The sequence below is a fragment of the Struthio camelus genome, chromosome 2, assembly GCF_040807025.1.
Source record: "Struthio camelus isolate bStrCam1 chromosome 2, bStrCam1.hap1, whole genome shotgun sequence".
Taxonomy (NCBI): Eukaryota; Metazoa; Chordata; class Aves; order Struthioniformes; family Struthionidae; genus Struthio; species Struthio camelus.
The window spans coordinates 39,233,031-39,249,767 of NC_090943.1; the positions used below are offsets into that span (position 1 = coordinate 39,233,031).

Sequence of the window (16,737 nt, forward strand, 5' to 3'; positions counted from 1 at the left end):
AACAACAAAGTAAAACTAGGCCAAGGAAGAAAAAAAAAGAGCATAAACAAACCTGCTTCAAGAGATTCTCTGCCTCGGTGTGTTTTTTAGACAAATTGTCAGAAAGCAGGAAGTTGTTCCTAGGCTGAATTCAGTGCCCTCTTGCAGAAGCTTGTCACTTGGGCTGAAAGTTTCCTATTCCCCTGCTTTTCCCTTGCTTATTATCTCATAGGCCCCTTAGTCATCTGATACACTTTGCTGCATGGTGTGTTCAGAGCTTAGCTCTGAGGGTGCAGAGGGCAAAAGTGAGCAATGGGAGAGGGGTCAGCACAGTCATCTGCATTGCTGGTGTTGCTCAGGGCAGGCTTTCTGCTGCTTCATGCTCACCTGGGCTGCTGCAGCCTAGCTGAGTGGGAAGGTGGTGGTGGTAGTGGTGGGGAAGCAGCATGGAGCCAGCCTCAGGAGGGAACCCCTGGGCATTTCTGAGGTGGGCAGCAGTGCCGAAGCCCTTAGCCACTCCTTAAGGAGTCAGGACAGACATTTTACTGTTGTGGAATAAATCCAGTCAGGGGATAAGCTTCCTCATCCCGGAGGCCATACACAGAAATGTTGCCTCCAGAATAAATCAAGCAGCTAAACCTCCTGTAAGGACAGACCGGACATATAATGATGCCATCTCAGTGTGGCTGGCTGTAGACAAAAATTCCCTGAAGATGATACTGGAGGTTTAGGGGTTAAGTTTTGACTCTCAGTAGTCAAACTTGGGTAGGGCCTCCTTCAACACGGCCCTGCAGCTCCATATCTGAGCTTTTCTATGTTTATTTTGGTGAAAATTTGAATGAGGCAGAGATGGACAAAAACTGAGCAAGACTTGTGCGTAAGCATGATCGCTTTCTTCGTGCATGCAACCTCAGTGTGGAATAGGGGAAATTGTCATTCAGGTGCCGGTTCTGTGTTCCTGTATTTTCTTTATTTTACTTTTCTATTGCTTGTTTCATATGCTATCTTCCCTTCCACCTCTCCTCAAGTAGAGTCTCTTTACACGCATCTGTAACTTGTTCACACGAGGTTGTATTTACTCCTAATTAAATTGAAGGGAAAACTGCCCTTCACTACGAGAGGAGCAGGACTGTGTTTCCAAAGCAAGATGCTCAATTATGGCACTTCAAGAAGTGCTTGAACAACTACTCCCCAAACTGAGAAACGTCCTATAGCCTGTGGACGCCAGTATCTCCAAAGGAAACTTCCGTAGGGATTTCTCACTCCTTCCTAAGATCTAGTATATGAGCTGGGACTTTTGCATCCCTTTTTTCCAAGCACACGGGGATTTGACTCCCAGTGTCAATCCCCGATGCTCTGAACCACATGTGTGCCTCTCTCCACACTTCTGGAAGGAGTTCACATAAGAAAAGGTTCGACCCAGTGAGGATATTGAGATTTGGCCTTTGAGGAGCAGAACCAGGCCGAAAAAAGGCAGTATGGCCAGAGAGTGAAGGACTGCAAGGAGACGCCGACAGCCACTGGCTCTGACCATGCGCTGCTTGTTTACAACAGGCACAAATGATATCGTGCGTTGCAAACGCCTCTTTTTTTCAGCCATTTCCTTCTGGGAAGAGCCGGTGTGTCTCTCACACAGCGGTGCTTGGCAGCCTGACAACGGTGGGCAGACGCGGGGTGGCCCCGCCGGGGCGGCGGGCGCGGGGCTGCGCGGCTCCTGGTGGGGCTGCGCAGCTCCCCGGAGGGAAACGCGGCCGGGGTCCCGCTCGTCGCGGCTTCCCCTGCGCTGCCGGTTTGTTTCCGTAAAGCGTGACACGGAGTTTCATCAGACGGAGCCATGACACGTGTTGGGGAGGGTGGGTTTTTGTTTTGTTTGTTTGTCTGTTTTCCCTCTAGGTTAATTCCAGGCGGTGAAACCGATGGTCCCTTCCGCGGGAGGAGGAGGAGAGGAGGGTAGAAATGCAAAGGGAATACAAGAGGCAGGTTTAGAGACAGGAGGCAAACACAGGCAAAATACCAGGCGCCGTTGCGCCTCTGAAGCAAAATACTAAGCGCTGTGAAAGGCTGTTTTTGCCAGTGGTATTCCCGCAGATATCTCTTGGTGGTATTCTGTCCCTCTGACAGGATCTTCTTTCGGGCAAGTTTAGGCACCTAAAGACAGAGGATTGCACCTCTGAAGATCCTGCGTTTCTGCTTGTTCCTGTCCGAGATGCTCAGGCGCACCAGTGCACAGACGATGCAAGAAATCACAGGCGGGTTTCACGGAGATGCGCAGCACGAAGGGCTGTGAACGTGAGTTCTCGTTACATGAAATATAAAGGAAAAAAGGCCCCCTCGCAGAAGCCTCTGAAATGCTGTCAATTTTCCATTTACCTGTCCTTTACACCGAATTAAGTTCAAACCGTAAATACCCTCCTACCTTCAAATCAGTGAGCTTATCACGCAGGTCGTGTTTTTACTACTCATTTTAACATAAAAGGATGCCGCAGTTTTATGGCTCTCGATGACTCTGGAAACTATGGCAATTAAATTCTAAAACCCAAATTCCTGCACGGTTTACTCACTGCAATTTGCAAAGTAGCAGATACAGTTTCCACGGCCAAACCCGCACTGAATATCCTAAGAGCGGGATCGGGCCCATCTATTTCAGATTTGGATCTAACAAGCCAAAAATCTCCAGAGCCTCCTACAATGACAGGGAAGAGCTGCTTCTGGCAGCCAACAGGTAAAAAAAATAAGGGACAGGCAGATGCCCTCCATAGAGAAGTTGGAATCCGATATTTAGAGCTGCACAGAGGCTGAGATGTGTCCTGGATCGAATCCTATAAATACCCTTACATGTTCTCCTAGACACTTCCCACTCATAGGTCTGTTCTCTCTCTCCTTAACGCCACTTATGTGTTATTTGCTGTCATTGTATCAGCTTGTCTTTACATCCTAGAATAATGCGCCCATTATTCTCTTTTCTCCAAGCTTCCACCTCTAACCATGTCGTAAAAAATAGCCTTAATAAAACAGTGATAATTACGCCATTATTGTTAACACTGCCCATTAAAAATTTAAAAATAGGCTTTCTGGTTTTGTCACCCATTTGCACCGCATATCACTTGTTTCGGCACTAAATCGTTGCATGATATGTTAAAATTTTCTTCCCTTTTTCAAAACGGCGAAACTTACGTTTCAGATAGACTGGATGTGCATCATGGGTTCACAGTCAAAACTAGACAGTATCGGTCAAAAGTTATTGACTCCCTGCTGTCCGGCGAAGAAAAATCAATATCCTACGGGTACAAAGTGTGTGATGTCCTTTTCCTTCTAGAAATTAAGCACTTTCAAGGGAAACGTTTGATTTATGAGTATATCGCTCTAACAATATTTTAATGCCCCTCTATTATTTCCTAGTCTCGGGAAGGGCGTGCGTTTCGTTTGCTTTCTCTATACGGTGCACCTTTCAGCAGCGATAAAACCGAAATCGGCGTATTACCCTTTTGAACGCCGTCGCCCTCGTATCCCCTCAGCCGTATATCAGCACAGAAAGCTGTAAACTCGAAGGAATAAATCAGTCTGAAAAGTTTTAAGAATAGTTATGACATCCTGGCTGTGACTAACAGAGTGAGAGAGACTTAATAGGTTTTAAATCTCGGTCTGGAACATGCAGAAAAAAAAATCGGAGCGATACACTTTCCAATCTGCTTGGAAATTAATCCCAAATGAGGGAGTCTCCTTCCAAATCGGACTTGACAGATCTGTGGGAAACACTAGACAGAAAGCAGAGAGCCGGACCCTGCATTCCCTGCGAATCCAACCTCCCATCCACGCCGGGGAGGGAGAAGGACGGGGGCTCATTGCAGAGCTTCGCTATGCCACAGAGTTATCGACGTAAAACGGGTTACTCGCTGTGATACTCCGACTTACTAGGGGAGGTAAAATAAAAGCAGTGTAGGAACCCGTATACCATTCTCATCTAAACTGATGCCAAAACTTTTTTCGAGTTTAAGTTTTTTCCACTCGGGCCCTTAAGTCTCTATGTTTACTCCTTGGCAAATAACTGTGTGTGTGTGTGCGTGTGTTTGTTTGTGTGTGTGTGTGTGTGTGTTTGTGTGGGCGTGCGTGTGCGTGCATGTGTGTTTGTTTGTTTGTGTGTGTATTCCAGTCTGCGTTGCTGCAGGCTGAGTCAGACCGTCCGTGATAATGGCATCATCTTTTAACAAAACCTCCATACCGAGGTATATGAAGGATGAGATCCTGGTGGGAAGGGATTAAGAACGGGGAGAGGAAGGAGGGAGTAGAGGCTCGTAAACGAAAATGATAAAGCTGGTGGGGATCGGCTAGCACAATCCACGGAAACCATCCTCAGAGGCTCCAGGCTGCGAGGGAGGATTTCCCACAAACTTCTCTGCAGCCTTGCTCGTAGCCCGCTCCGGGATCGCGCCCTCGTATTCCGAATTCAGCTCAAGTTAACCGCTTTTTTTTTTTTTTATGGAAAGAGACGCTTGGCGATGAGATCTTTCTCCTTGCCGCCCCAAAACTCGTAGCAATGGCAAAAACAAAAAACAAACCAAAACAAAAAAAAAACAGAGCAGAGCTAGGGGGGAGCCTGGAGGTCACTTTCCCCGTGGGGCTTAGTCTGCAGGGGGCCCCGGGGGGAGGCCAAGCCTTCTCCCGCGGCGGGACAAGGGATCAACCCTCGGCAAAGCATGGCGATGGTGCCGCCAGCCGCGGGCACCGCGAGGCGCGGCGGCCCGTGCCGATCCCACGCCTCGCCTTACCGCGGCCGCACCGCGCCGCGCCGCACCGCCGGACCGGCGCCGGCTCCGCGCCTCCAGCCTGCACCCCGCGGGAGCGGGTCCGCTGCCCGCGTTACCCCTCCATCCACCCGTCCAGCAGCCGGGGCCTGATCCTACCCTCCGCCCCCCAGCGCAGGGAGGCTTCCCCGGGCTGCCGCCGGCCCCGCTCTGCGCAGGTCCCCCCCGGGGGCAGCGGCTCGTCCTGCCAGGGGACTGGAGCCCGGCCGCGGCAGGACGGCGGCGGGTCCTCGTCCAGGTTGGGAAGGGCAGAGGCGCAGAGGCTGGCAGCGGAAGGGAGGGGAAGGGAATTCAGCAATGAGTTGTCGAGAAACACGCAAGCTTCGGAGCGGTGAGCGCCCCACGCGTGCCATGAAAAGCCACGCAGTCCTTCGGGACCCGGTGGGTTTGTGCACGGTATGTGTGAGCGTGTACACAGGCATGCACAGAAAGAGAGGTTTGCGGAGGCAGCCCTGCAAAAAATCCCATCCTACTCCCCTCGAATTTATGCTTATTGCTGCGAGCCCGTTTTTATCGCTGCATCGAGTGGATGGCGAAGCCTGTTTGTTTGTCTGCTTGCTTTTTTCCCCGCATCGTGACCGTTCTCAAACTACGTCTTGCTCGCAGGGCTCTAAAGAAAATCCCAGCGTGTTTCCCATTGCGCTGCCTGCTCCCCACCAAAGCAACGTCACCTCAAATATGCCAGTAAATTCCTTACCGGGTCGGAAACGTAATTGGCTGAATGTTTTCTGTAACCTGACTAGCCAATAACACTCTTTGAAAAATTTAGAACAATCTAGTTACGACAGATGGTGAAAACGACCTGACACTACATGTTCGAGTCAATATTAAGTATAGATGAGACATTTCCCGCACTCAAAATACACCAAAGAGGCTGCATGTGCGACTATATTTACGGTATAAGGTCCCTTATTTTCAGACAAGTGCTGTCCAAATGGTTGCCCTTGTCATTTCTATTTTAACAACATCTGCTAGTTGGCATAAGCTGTGGCCTTGATAACTTGAATTTCTCTGAGGCTGAATTATTGGCAGACCTTCTGGAAGCTTTTTCCTCCTGAAAGCAGATAATATTTTATGCAAACAATTAATTAAAATGAAGAAAGGGAAAGAGAAATGAAGGGAAGGGAAAGGAAGAGACGGGAAAACCTTCTTACAAGCGCAAGAATCAGCCAACAAATGGAAACTGTGAAGGAAGAGATAAGAGTAAATGATAAACAGCGGATCCCCGGAATGTCTACAGCTACGAAAAGCGAAGTAGTATTATCTTTTCAGTTGTAAAACGCAATAAATACGTAACCGCGATTCCAAACTGTAACCAAACGTTTTTAATCTCTGTCAATATAAAGCGAATAACAATTATATGAATAGGAACCGATATGGAATCAGAACGAGAAGTGAAGGCTGTTTCTACATTCAAAGGTTAGCAGCGCATTTCCTTATCCTCAAGTTTGCAAAGGATTCTTAAAGCCTTATATATGCAGTTATGCGGAAGCTGATTGCCAGCAATAAATAATGCATCGAGGGAAGAGGCTTGAGTAAGTATCTTCTCACTTCCAAGATGCAGCTAGGGATCTTCGCCTCAGTTTTACTTCAAGGTTGTGCCTTAAAGCAATCAAAAGGCTACTTAATTGTCAAGCAAAGCTTCCCCCTGCGGAACTCTATCCGCATGTTACAACCTCTTTGCAGCTCAACTCCATATGCATCTCTTTTTCACACTTCCCTCTCCATCTCGGGCTTCTACACCTGGTGCATCACGCATTTAGCCCATTAGCTCCGGCTCTTCCTTTCATCTTCCCCATGGCAGACGTTTCTATTTATCCACTGGCAATCAATGTGTGGCGTCACCAGTGGTACTGTAATGACGACTGCACCATTGAGGATGACAGCTTAGAAAGAAGAGGGCAATGGTGATCCCTCCCAGAGCAGCACAGCACAGTGTAGCGCTCGCATCACAAGGTCACCCTATCTCACCGCCTGCTCCTCTGCTTTGGCAGGAGAGGGCTGCTGGGTTTGCACAAGGCTGGGGCGGGAGTGGGAGGGAGGGGGGGGGAAGAGATCGAGATTTTTTCCCCCCCTCCCTTAAGCAAAGGCACAATGGAAACCAGGAAGGAGATGGTGATGTTTCTGGAAGGGACACAACTTGGCGCTCTAGTTGGCAAGAGGGTGCCTAATTTGTCCGAAGCAGTGGGGAGCCCCGCTCAAGAGCCACAGGAAAAGATGATCCATCGGAACTGCCTCAGCCCCAGACCTGGCCCCTTGTCGTCTCGGGAGAGAGGAGGAGGAGGAGGAGGAGGTGGCGGAGGCGAAGAAGAAGAGGAGGTCGAGGTGCTGCCAGGGACAGGGACGGTGGTGGAGAGCCGCTCGGCGGCGGCAGCACTGCTCTCGGCCGGACAGCAGCCCCCCGCCCCGGAGCCCCCCTCCAGCAAAGGGCAGCAGAGCAGCTCGGACACCGAGTCGGATTTCTATGAGGAAATCGAGGTGAGCTGCACCCCGGACTGCGCCACGGGGAGCGCCGAGTACCAGCACAGCAAAGGTACCCAACTCCTTCCCATGCCTTGAGCCCCCTCCTCCCTCCCGGGCTCGGGTGCCAGCACTCGGGGGGGGGGGGGGGTCTGCTGGCGGGGGTCTTCCCCACTCCAGCTGAGAAAGAGGAAGGGAAGTTGGGGCGGGCGGGGGCAGATTTCGTTTCCTGGCTGATTTTTCGGCCCCTCAGCTCCCTGCAATGGGGGAGGCTTGTCTGAGAGTCAGAGGACACGACACCAGGGAGCCCCCGCGTCCCTGGAGGGGAGTCAGGCTTCCCAGCGTGTGTGCATCAGGTCTGCACCTTGTCCTGTAGGACCCCCCTTGGCCTAGACCATTACCCTCTCCCCCCCCCGCCCCGATCTCTTTTTAATTTTTTTATTCGTTCCCATTCCCTGGACAGTGCATGCCCCAGGAAATCCCTTCCGATCCTCCCCACCGGCGGGGTTTTGTGTGTGAAGGGGGGTGGGAGCAAGATCAAACGGGTTTTCTGGCCGAGAGCTGTTTGTGGTTTTGCAGGGTGAAATGTGCCCGGGCGAGTGCGGAAGCGGCCATAAAGACCGTAAAATTGCTAGCCGACTCCTGCCTGCCCAAAATGCAACAGCAAGGTCCTTGTTTGCACATTGGCTTAAAAAAAAAGGGGGGGGGGGGAAGAAAGAAAAAAAAAGAGCAGAGATCCAAATTACCTTGTCACTTCTATGTCTCGGTGGCGCCAGCTCGGAAATGGTCCCAATGAATTAATTGCCTTTGGTCTCGGGCACAATGAGGGAGAGTTGCATTTGAAAGCAAATGCAGGGGCCAGCCCCCCTACCCCCCTGCCCCCACTCGTATTCCCACCTTACCAGCCGGGCAGAGCTTCCCCCCAAACCCAGCAACAACCCGCTTTTTCCCCCTCCCCATGCCTCCATCACTTAAAAAAGAAGCCGGGAAGCAGGGGCAGCGCTGTCTGCTGCCTCTCTTTCCCCAGAGGCTCACTGAAAATATCCCATCTTGGGCTTTGGTGGCTGAGGGGAGAGTCCCCGCGGCCTGACCTCCCTGCGGAGAGAGCAGGGTGCCTGCCGCCCCCCGCGGCTGCAGGAAGGGGCTGCGGAGCCCCGCGGCCCGGGCGCACCTGCGTGTCGGCGCTGCGCAGGGCCGCGGGTGCTGCCGCGGCCGCGGGCTTCGCAGTGCGGGGAGGGAGCGGGGCATCCGAGCAGGCACTCCCTGGGCGTTGTGTGCGCGCTGTGTGCGTGTGTGTGTGCGTGTGTGCGTGCGTGGCGGGGCAGGGGTTACCTCCCAGCCAGAGTGAATACACGCCAGCCAAATCCTTTCCCGGTGCTGCACTCCCTTCTTTCTACCCCCTCTTGGTGATCTCCCCAGCATCCTCAGCCCTGGGGAGCGGCACAGAAAAGGCAAGGTGCTGGGTTGGGGGGGGGAAGGGAAGCGGGGGGAAATCGTTGGGGGCGCGGGCGGGGGGTAGGGCTGGGTGCCCGCCTGCCTGCGAGCGTGTGTCACGCGTGTGTCTCTGCTCCGGGTCCCCTGCGCAGGGCCGTGCTCCGAGGCGCTGGCCGGCAGCCCCAGCGGCGGCGGGGAGCACCCCAAGGGCGGCGCAGGCAGCGGCGGCTCCCAGGGCTCGCTGGCCTGCAGCGCCAGCGACCAGATGCGCCGCTACCGCACCGCCTTCACCCGCGAGCAGATCGCCCGGCTGGAGAAGGAGTTTTACCGGGAGAACTACGTGTCCAGGCCCCGGAGATGTGAACTGGCGGCTGCTCTAAATCTGCCAGAAACCACCATCAAGGTACACACAGCTCGGACATGTTTCCAATTAGCACGATATAAATCTATATGGCCAAACTTCCTTTCAAAACTCGGGAAAGCACTTCGGCAGCACAGCCCTCCCTCTCCCTCCCTTCCCCCCCCCCCGCCCCTTTCCTGGCCCTGCCTGCACCCTGCAGCAAGCAGCAATGCGGGAGAGGCTCCCAGAGCCATCCCAGCCAGCACCGCTAATCCGGCCTCTCTGTACCAGATTATTTTTAATCCTCCCTTTAGTCCAGTCCAAAACTCGCTCAGCAATTGGGGGAGGATGGAGGAAGCAGCTCCGGATCCCATTTCCCCTCACTTTGCTTTGCCTTAAAAAAAAAAATTAAGTAATCATGATAATGCCAGGTAGTTCTGCCTGCAAGAAGGTGGGAAGGAGGCAGAGCTGCTGGGCTTGCCTGGAGCCCTGGGACCCAGAGAGCTCAGCAGGACAAGCCTTAGGAGGAAGAAAGGGAGAAAGTGTTCCTAAAAACGCTGCCCCAGTGGGTCTCTCTGTAGATGTATAGTGACATAAACGAGCCGTCTGTACTTGATGGCAACTCTTTCTGGGAACGAGAGCTTCTCCTTCTGGCCTCTCAGCTCGGCCAGAAAGAGCCCTCGGCCTCCCCTCTCCAGCAGACCCGCAGCCGCCCGCACTGCCGAGGGCGGAAACGCCTGCGCGGGGCGGCCCGGCGCGGAGGGTGCGCGGCCCGGCGCGCAGGGGTGACGGCTCTCCCCGCTCTCTTCCCCAGGTGTGGTTCCAGAACCGCAGGATGAAGGACAAGCGGCAGCGCCTGGCCATGACCTGGCCTCACCCAGCAGACCCGGCTTTTTATACCTACATGATGAGCCACGCAGCAGCCACTGGCAACCTGCCCTACCCTTTCCCATCCCACCTGCCCCTTCCTTACTACTCCCACATGGGCATCGGAGCCACCTCGGCCTCTGCTGCCGCTCCTTTCAGTAGCCCCCTGAGGCCGCTGGACACCTTTAGGGTCCTGTCCCACCCGTACCCGAGACCAGAACTGCTGTGCGCGTTCAGACACCCGTCCCTCTACCCTGCCCCGGCTCACGGACTCAGCGGCGCCGGAGGCAACCCCTGCTCCTGCCTGGCTTGCCATAGCAGCCAGTCCAACGGGCTGGCACAGAGACCCTCCGGCTCAGACTTTACCTGCTCAGCCACAACCAGGACTGACTCCTTCCTCACTTTCACGCCCTCTGTGCTGAGCAAAGCCACCTCAGTTTCCATGGACCAGCGAGAAGAAGTACCTTTAACAAGATAAGCGTTCATCTCAGGTTTATTAAAAATGCGCCCCTTTCCTGGGCTCGCTTCCAGTTAATGTACCTACATCCGATGTTTATTTAATAGCGTTCTCTCCACAGAAGTGGACACCTATGGAAAAAAGACTAAAAATAGCTCAGTCTTACAAGGATTTACATTCCAATGAAAAGGAAAAAAAAAAAGAAAATAAAAGAAATGACAAGTGATTTATCTCTAAGAAGGATTTCGGGCACACATGAGAAACGAAAAACCAAACCTAATGAAATACACTTCAATAACCCATAGAAATGAGATGGGACTTTCTTTTCCATGGATAGACTTCCTACCAAGGGCTGGGACTTCTGCAGACCACAACAACAATTCTTATGCACAAACCTACAAGGCTGAGAAAGAAAATCTGAAATACTTGAAAGAAACGTTATTCTGACAACGAAATGGCTTGTGAACATGAAGAAAGCAGAGTTGTGATCTACTAGAGTGTTCAGAAAATAAAAACAACGAGCAAACAGCAAAAACAAAAGGTTTCTGGATTGCAGCTCAACAGTATTATCCAGTTATTTCTATAGAGAAAAATAATGCTTTGCCATAAAGAAAAACTGTCATTCTATACATTACTTTCGTGGTTTAATTGCATTCTTTACTATCCCGTTGTCTCCTCCTTCATTTTGAGCAGAAATTCAACATTTCGTCTCCTTTTTCATTCCAACGTTTATTTTTAAGAGGCAGACTGGAATTGGCAGGGAAAAATACGAGCTCCTGCCTCTTTATGGGTCAGAGCTATTTGTCCTTTAAATAACAATGTCCTATTATCAGTCGCTGAAATGTGCACACACTGACGAAATTAGCAAGTGATGTATATGTAAGGCGGATTTTTGAATATCGAATGTATAATGTTGCCTGAGCAGAGACTCTGTGCCAAACGTTAACAAGCCGCCAAGGGAAGAGATTAGGTGACAGGGAGCAGAACTCCTTCAGACAATCACTAGTCTGCAAATTGGAGCAAAGGCGATTTCCCTTCCTTTGTACTTCAGCCTTTAGTTCTCTCATTGACTTTTTTTTTTTTTTAATTCAAGTGCTGGGTTTTGTGTTTCCTTCCCCACCTCTAATCTTTGCATTTGTATATGTCCTTCACACTAGTCCCCCTTCCTTCTTGGATATAATTTCTTTCAGTAGCCCTCCCTCCCCGCCCCCTTTTCCCTTCAGGTATTTCGGAAAGAGGTAGCACTATCGCTTTTTTCGTGGATTTCTGCCCAAGTAGAGTACAGCTGTCAACCTAAAATTTTAAAAACAAAAGGCAGACACTGGACTGGGCTACGGGGCTAGTAATTTCTTCCAAAACCGAAATCGTTCATTTTACACTATTTTTAAACAGCCCAAAGAATACACTGTTACAATTTGTTACCATGTCGCAATAAAAATTATGGCAACAATAACAATAACAGTAATAATAAAAATAATGACAGACATTTTAACAACGCATCACCCACATTTTAATTGTGCTTGATTAAAAAAAAAAGTGAAAATGTTACTTAAGAAGAATTTCACCTTCGTGCAGTTTCTAATAGTTACAGTTCAACAAGCAGGAAAATAAATGCTGGACAGAACAAAGACGTGTTGACACTTACGCTATCTACTTTGTGTTAAATTGCTAAGGACCCTAGAGTTTATTATCACACAGGCGACTTTTTGTTTCTAGGACAGAGAGCGAATAGCAGCGTCTCTTACAGTGGATGGAAAGCAGGGAAGAGACATTGGCGTGCCAGGATATATTTTTTTTCAATCAAAAATTGTTTATTAGAGCTTTTACAAAACTGATCCAAAGTCACCATCTTTAAATAATTAAGGGCAGATTGTTCCGCCCTTTCTGAATGAGATGTCCTCACGGACATGGAAACTGATGGCCCTTTTTGGACACTCGCAAATAGATTCTTTCGCCCGCTTGGAAAAAAACAATTGTAAACAGCATCCAAGGGCAGCGCTAAACAAACCCGATCTTTCCAGCGTCCCCCCCACCCCGTACTTTATGTTTTAGCAGACACGAGAAGAACCAGCCCAACAAAACTGGAGCGCAGGAGCGACCGCCTGGTGCAAACCCCCTGGCGACTCCGGGGAGCCGGGAGCGTTAAGGGGGTCCGGGGCGGCTGAGCGCTGCCCGGTAAAACCGGGGGGGTCCTGGCTGGCCCCTGCCCGGCGGCCGGCAAGGCGGGGGCACCGGCCGGGCCGGAGGGCAGGGCAGGGGCCGGCCAGGGCTGCCTGCGGCGGGCAGCGCGCCGCCGGCCGCGGGGCCACCTCGCCTGCCTCAAGACCGCGGCGTCAGTTTGCACTTGCAAATACATCGGTTTGCGAAATGCAATCCTAGAAGGCTAAATCGCCTAGCACGCAGGAGCAGGGCAATATACACATATTACAGATGTATATGTATATTTTATAGATAGATAGCTAACGGGGTGTGTGCGTGTGCGTGTGTGTGCGTGTGTGTGTGTGTGTGTGTTTAACTCCCTCTGTTGCACTTCTGTCCGTCAAGGGGACAATCCCCGTCAATAAGTGAGCAGCAGGGAGGTGGAGGCAGGAGCGGGGGACACGGGTTGCCCAGAGCCGGCACGGTCCGCATGGTCGCCCTCTGCTCCGGGTGGCTTTTGCCTTCTTCCTAACTGTGGTTTCTCGGAGGAGGCTGCGGCAAAAGGCTGGTTGTGAATTTCTCTGTGGCTCGGTCACAGGGCAGAGATTGCCTGCGACAGGTAAATAGGCTGCGGGTCGCAGTAATGCCAGGAGTATTTTCAGTTAATAGGGGAGGGAAAATGAGGTGTCTGGAGCGATATTGGAAAGTACAAGATCGATGATCCGTCCTCGTGTCCAATCAGCAGCCTTTAATTGACTGTATTTTCTAGGTAATTGAGCCGCTGTGCTCCTAAATTGAAGTGGAAGATATAACAATACATCTCACTGGGAGGAATTACTCATTACTTCATAATGAAATTTTCCGTTTGCTGCGCGGAGCCGGGGCGGTTGCGGCGCTCGCCGCCGGTGGCGGCCGCCCGGGGCGGGGGGTGGTAGTGGTGCCGCAGTCCGCACGCAGGACGCCAGCTCCCGGGCACGCGTGGGAGATCGCCAGGGGCCCGAGCACGCACCGGGCACCAAGCCTGCGGCTGGGCTCTGGCTCTGACCCCAAGACACTGCCCAAAGTGGGGCAGGTTTCCCTCGCCTCGCCCTGGCCGGGGCTCATACCCCGGGAGGAGGGCAGGTGGCGGGTGGCAGTGACGGACCCTGGAGCCGTGCCACGCAGGGGGAGATGCCCTTGCTGCCACGCAAAGCGATGCCCTTGCTGCTGTCGTGCCCGAGCACGGCCCGCAGAGCCCGCCCGCAGCCCCCCAGCCGCCTCGGGGCTGTTTTCGGGGTACCCCATGTGCTACAGGGCTCCGCTGCCCAGCCAGCCAAATTCAACTCCGAAGGGCCTTCCTCGCCTTGTTAGCATTTGATTGATTGCCTTATTAAAGTGTGTTCTTGTAAGTGTGACCGAGCTGATTGCACTGCATATGTTTGGGATAATGCTCATTTTAAACAACTGAATAATAATACTACTAATAAAAAAGGGACCAGAAGAGGAGGAAGATGAGCTCTAGAGAACGGGTTAAGCCTAAACGATCCCGGGGAGCTGTGTTCCAACTCGCGCATTAAATTGCTGCGTTGCTATCAAATCACTCACCCCTTTTCGGCTCTACGCAGACCATCTTTGTTGTGTTTTATGTGTCACCTTCGGTACCATTAAGTGAGATAGCACTGAGACTGCCGCTTACTTTCCCCTCTCAGGCTATACGTTTTTATTAAGGTTGTATGATTAAACTGAATCGGATCTGCTTTCCCAGCACTATTCTTTACTCCAGCGTCCAAATCATTAGAAAATCGGCTGTCCATATTTCACGTTTTGTGCTTGGCTATTAGGTTGTTTTCCAGCACCTGCGGAAAGGCATACTGCTCCTTTTGCTTTTCGCTTTTATATATGAAGGTTCCTTTTGTTTTCTGTTATTTTCCTGCGCGTCTGGCTACCTTGTTTTACTGCTGAGCTTAGCCCCTGAAAACACCCTCCACCATATGTCACCCCAAGGCCCACTGTCCTGCCACTTACAATAGTGTCACCCTGGGGTAAAACCAACGTCAAGATGAGTTGGAGTCTCGCTAACATAAATGGCTTCATTTACGCACATCAAGTTCCTAGACTGGCGTAAGGGGAGGTAGAGAGGGGAGCCCCATGTCCTTTTGCTGTATCCTTCACACTTGAGCCCTTCATTTGTTGCCTGCTCCCTCCAGATTTTCTTGCTGGTTGCTTTTGCAAGCCGGGCAGGGTCCCGTCCCCGCTCCGCACCCTCGGGAGCGCTCACGCCCCGCGAGTGCAGAGAGCTGCGACGGGGGAAGGCAGCGCCTCCCGGGGTGGCGACGGGCTTGGTGGCAGGCTGGGGCAGATTCAGCCAGAACAGGTCTCTGTCTTTGGCAAGTTCCTTTTTTTTGTTTTTGTTTTTTCTCCTTTCTCTTTTATTTTTATGAGGGGGATGAAAAGATCACTAGTTCAGGCTCTTCAAACAAGAAAATATATAAATCACAACCTCTGGCCTCCAATTCACCGTCTTTTTTTTTTTTTTAATAGTTAAACTGAATGTGTCTACAACCAAGCACGTAGCGCAGGTTTACACTAATATTTACAAAAACCATTTTAAAGAATCACCATCGGTGTATTGCATGCACATATATACACAAAGCAAACAAAGTGATTTTCCCTGCTACCCTCTCTGAGAAGAAGTGCCTGGGACTTCAGAGACAGAAATTGCCACTTAAGAACATCACATGAAAGTATTAAGTAATTATTTAAAACAAGGCTGTTTAGAAAAATATTTGTATTTATTGCAGCTGCTCGATTGGCCTCGTTAAAGCTGGAGAGCATTTAAATTGTGTTACAGTCTAATTTAAATCCAGTTTCGTTCCAGCAGGCTGCAGAGCCTGAATAGAACCAATCACTCCATAATGATGATGAACGAGAAATTAATTCAGATACAAGCAAGACAATTTAGGCCTTCATCTGTTTAAATAGCCTTCCAAGATTATTCGCAATTGCAGGTCACAGATTTAATCAATTGTCCAATCTTGTGAAAGTCATATCCTTGCATCTTCATCGAGATTATTTATAGCGCGGCGAAGACCAGTGAAAGGTATACGCTCTTAACAGGAACAATTACTTAAAGAGAAGCGTTTGCAAAATGAAAAACAAATGCCTCCGTGGGCAGTAAATGATCAAACGCGTTCCCGCTCTCCCGGCACATCCTCCCTAGTCTGAGGACGGGAACCTCTTGATGGAAGGGAAACGGAGCTGTAGTTAGAATAAAAAGGAGACAATTGCTAAACTCTAGTTCTGTCGCATGAGCTGTTGCACTCTTTTATTGAAACCATCCGCCCAAACTATTGCTCCTTTACGGGCTACCCAGAGCCACCTCCACGCGGGCTCTGCGGGGCTTTATTTTACTCCTGAGAGCGACGCCAACAGAAAAAGACATTAAAAAAAGCGGTTTTCAAATAAACAGTAACGCCAAACCGTGCTGCTGCTCGGGGTGGGGATCCCAGCCATGGCTGCAAGGTGGACTGTCCCTTTCTGCCTGTATCTGTCCTTCCGCCACCGCGGAGGTTTCAAGATTTATTAAAAAAAAAAAAGGCAGAAATTTGGAAGAAATCAGACAAACCGGCGGCGTGCGCGGGCGGCTCTCTAACACCCCGATCCTGCCTGCACGACTTCTGTGTCTCAGCAAGCCCAGCCTGGCACATTGCAGACCTGCTCCCCCGGGCCGGGGGGAGCCACGGCGCGTTGCCCATTTCTGCCCTCGGCCGGGGATAGCAGCCCCTTCCCCGCGAATGAAACCGACAGAGCCCCTGCGCCTCTCCTGCAAATGCCGCCTCTCCCCGCCGCCTCGGGCGAGCTGCACCTGGAAAACCCTGAGATCGCGATTAACGCAGGGTTAGTGAAACCTCTTCGAAAGTTGAAGCAGGCCCTTTGGTAATGGGGAGAATTGTTGCATTTCTCGGACCCGGGAAGCAGGGGAGAGGCCGGGTTTATTCATCAGGGTCCCAAAGTAGCTGCAACTCCCTCCTCCTCTTCCTCACCCCTTCTCCAAACACAAACCTATTTACCTCAAGTCTTAAAAATCCCTCGGCCCCGAGAAGCGCAGTCTGGAGGGGCCGTTTCAAGCTCCTGCCCGACCCAGAGAGGTGGCCGCGCTTAGAGCAACACCTGCTTTCCGGAGGAGGCTCGGCCCCGCCGCCGGGCAGCGAGCCCGAAGGAAGCGCCCGGCCCGGCTGGGCAGGGCCTGGCCCGCTTCCCCCGCGGGCCGGGACTCCGAG

At 51.6% G+C, this 16,737-nt stretch overlaps 1 protein-coding gene across 1 annotated transcript; it reads left to right on the forward strand.

The window, feature by feature from the left end:
- Positions 1-1,616: 1,616 nt before the first annotated feature.
- On the forward strand, positions 1,617-11,961 carry EVX1 (even-skipped homeobox 1). The gene is made up of 5 exons (XM_068935226.1): positions 1,617-1,832; positions 2,124-2,268; positions 5,388-7,314; positions 8,828-9,078; positions 9,830-11,961. Exons 3-5 carry the CDS (start codon positions 6,876-6,878, stop codon positions 10,358-10,360), a joined length of 1,221 nt encoding a protein of 406 aa, XP_068791327.1. The 5' UTR covers positions 1,617-1,832; positions 2,124-2,268; positions 5,388-6,875; the 3' UTR covers positions 10,361-11,961.
- Positions 11,962-16,737: the final 4,776 nt, after the last annotated feature.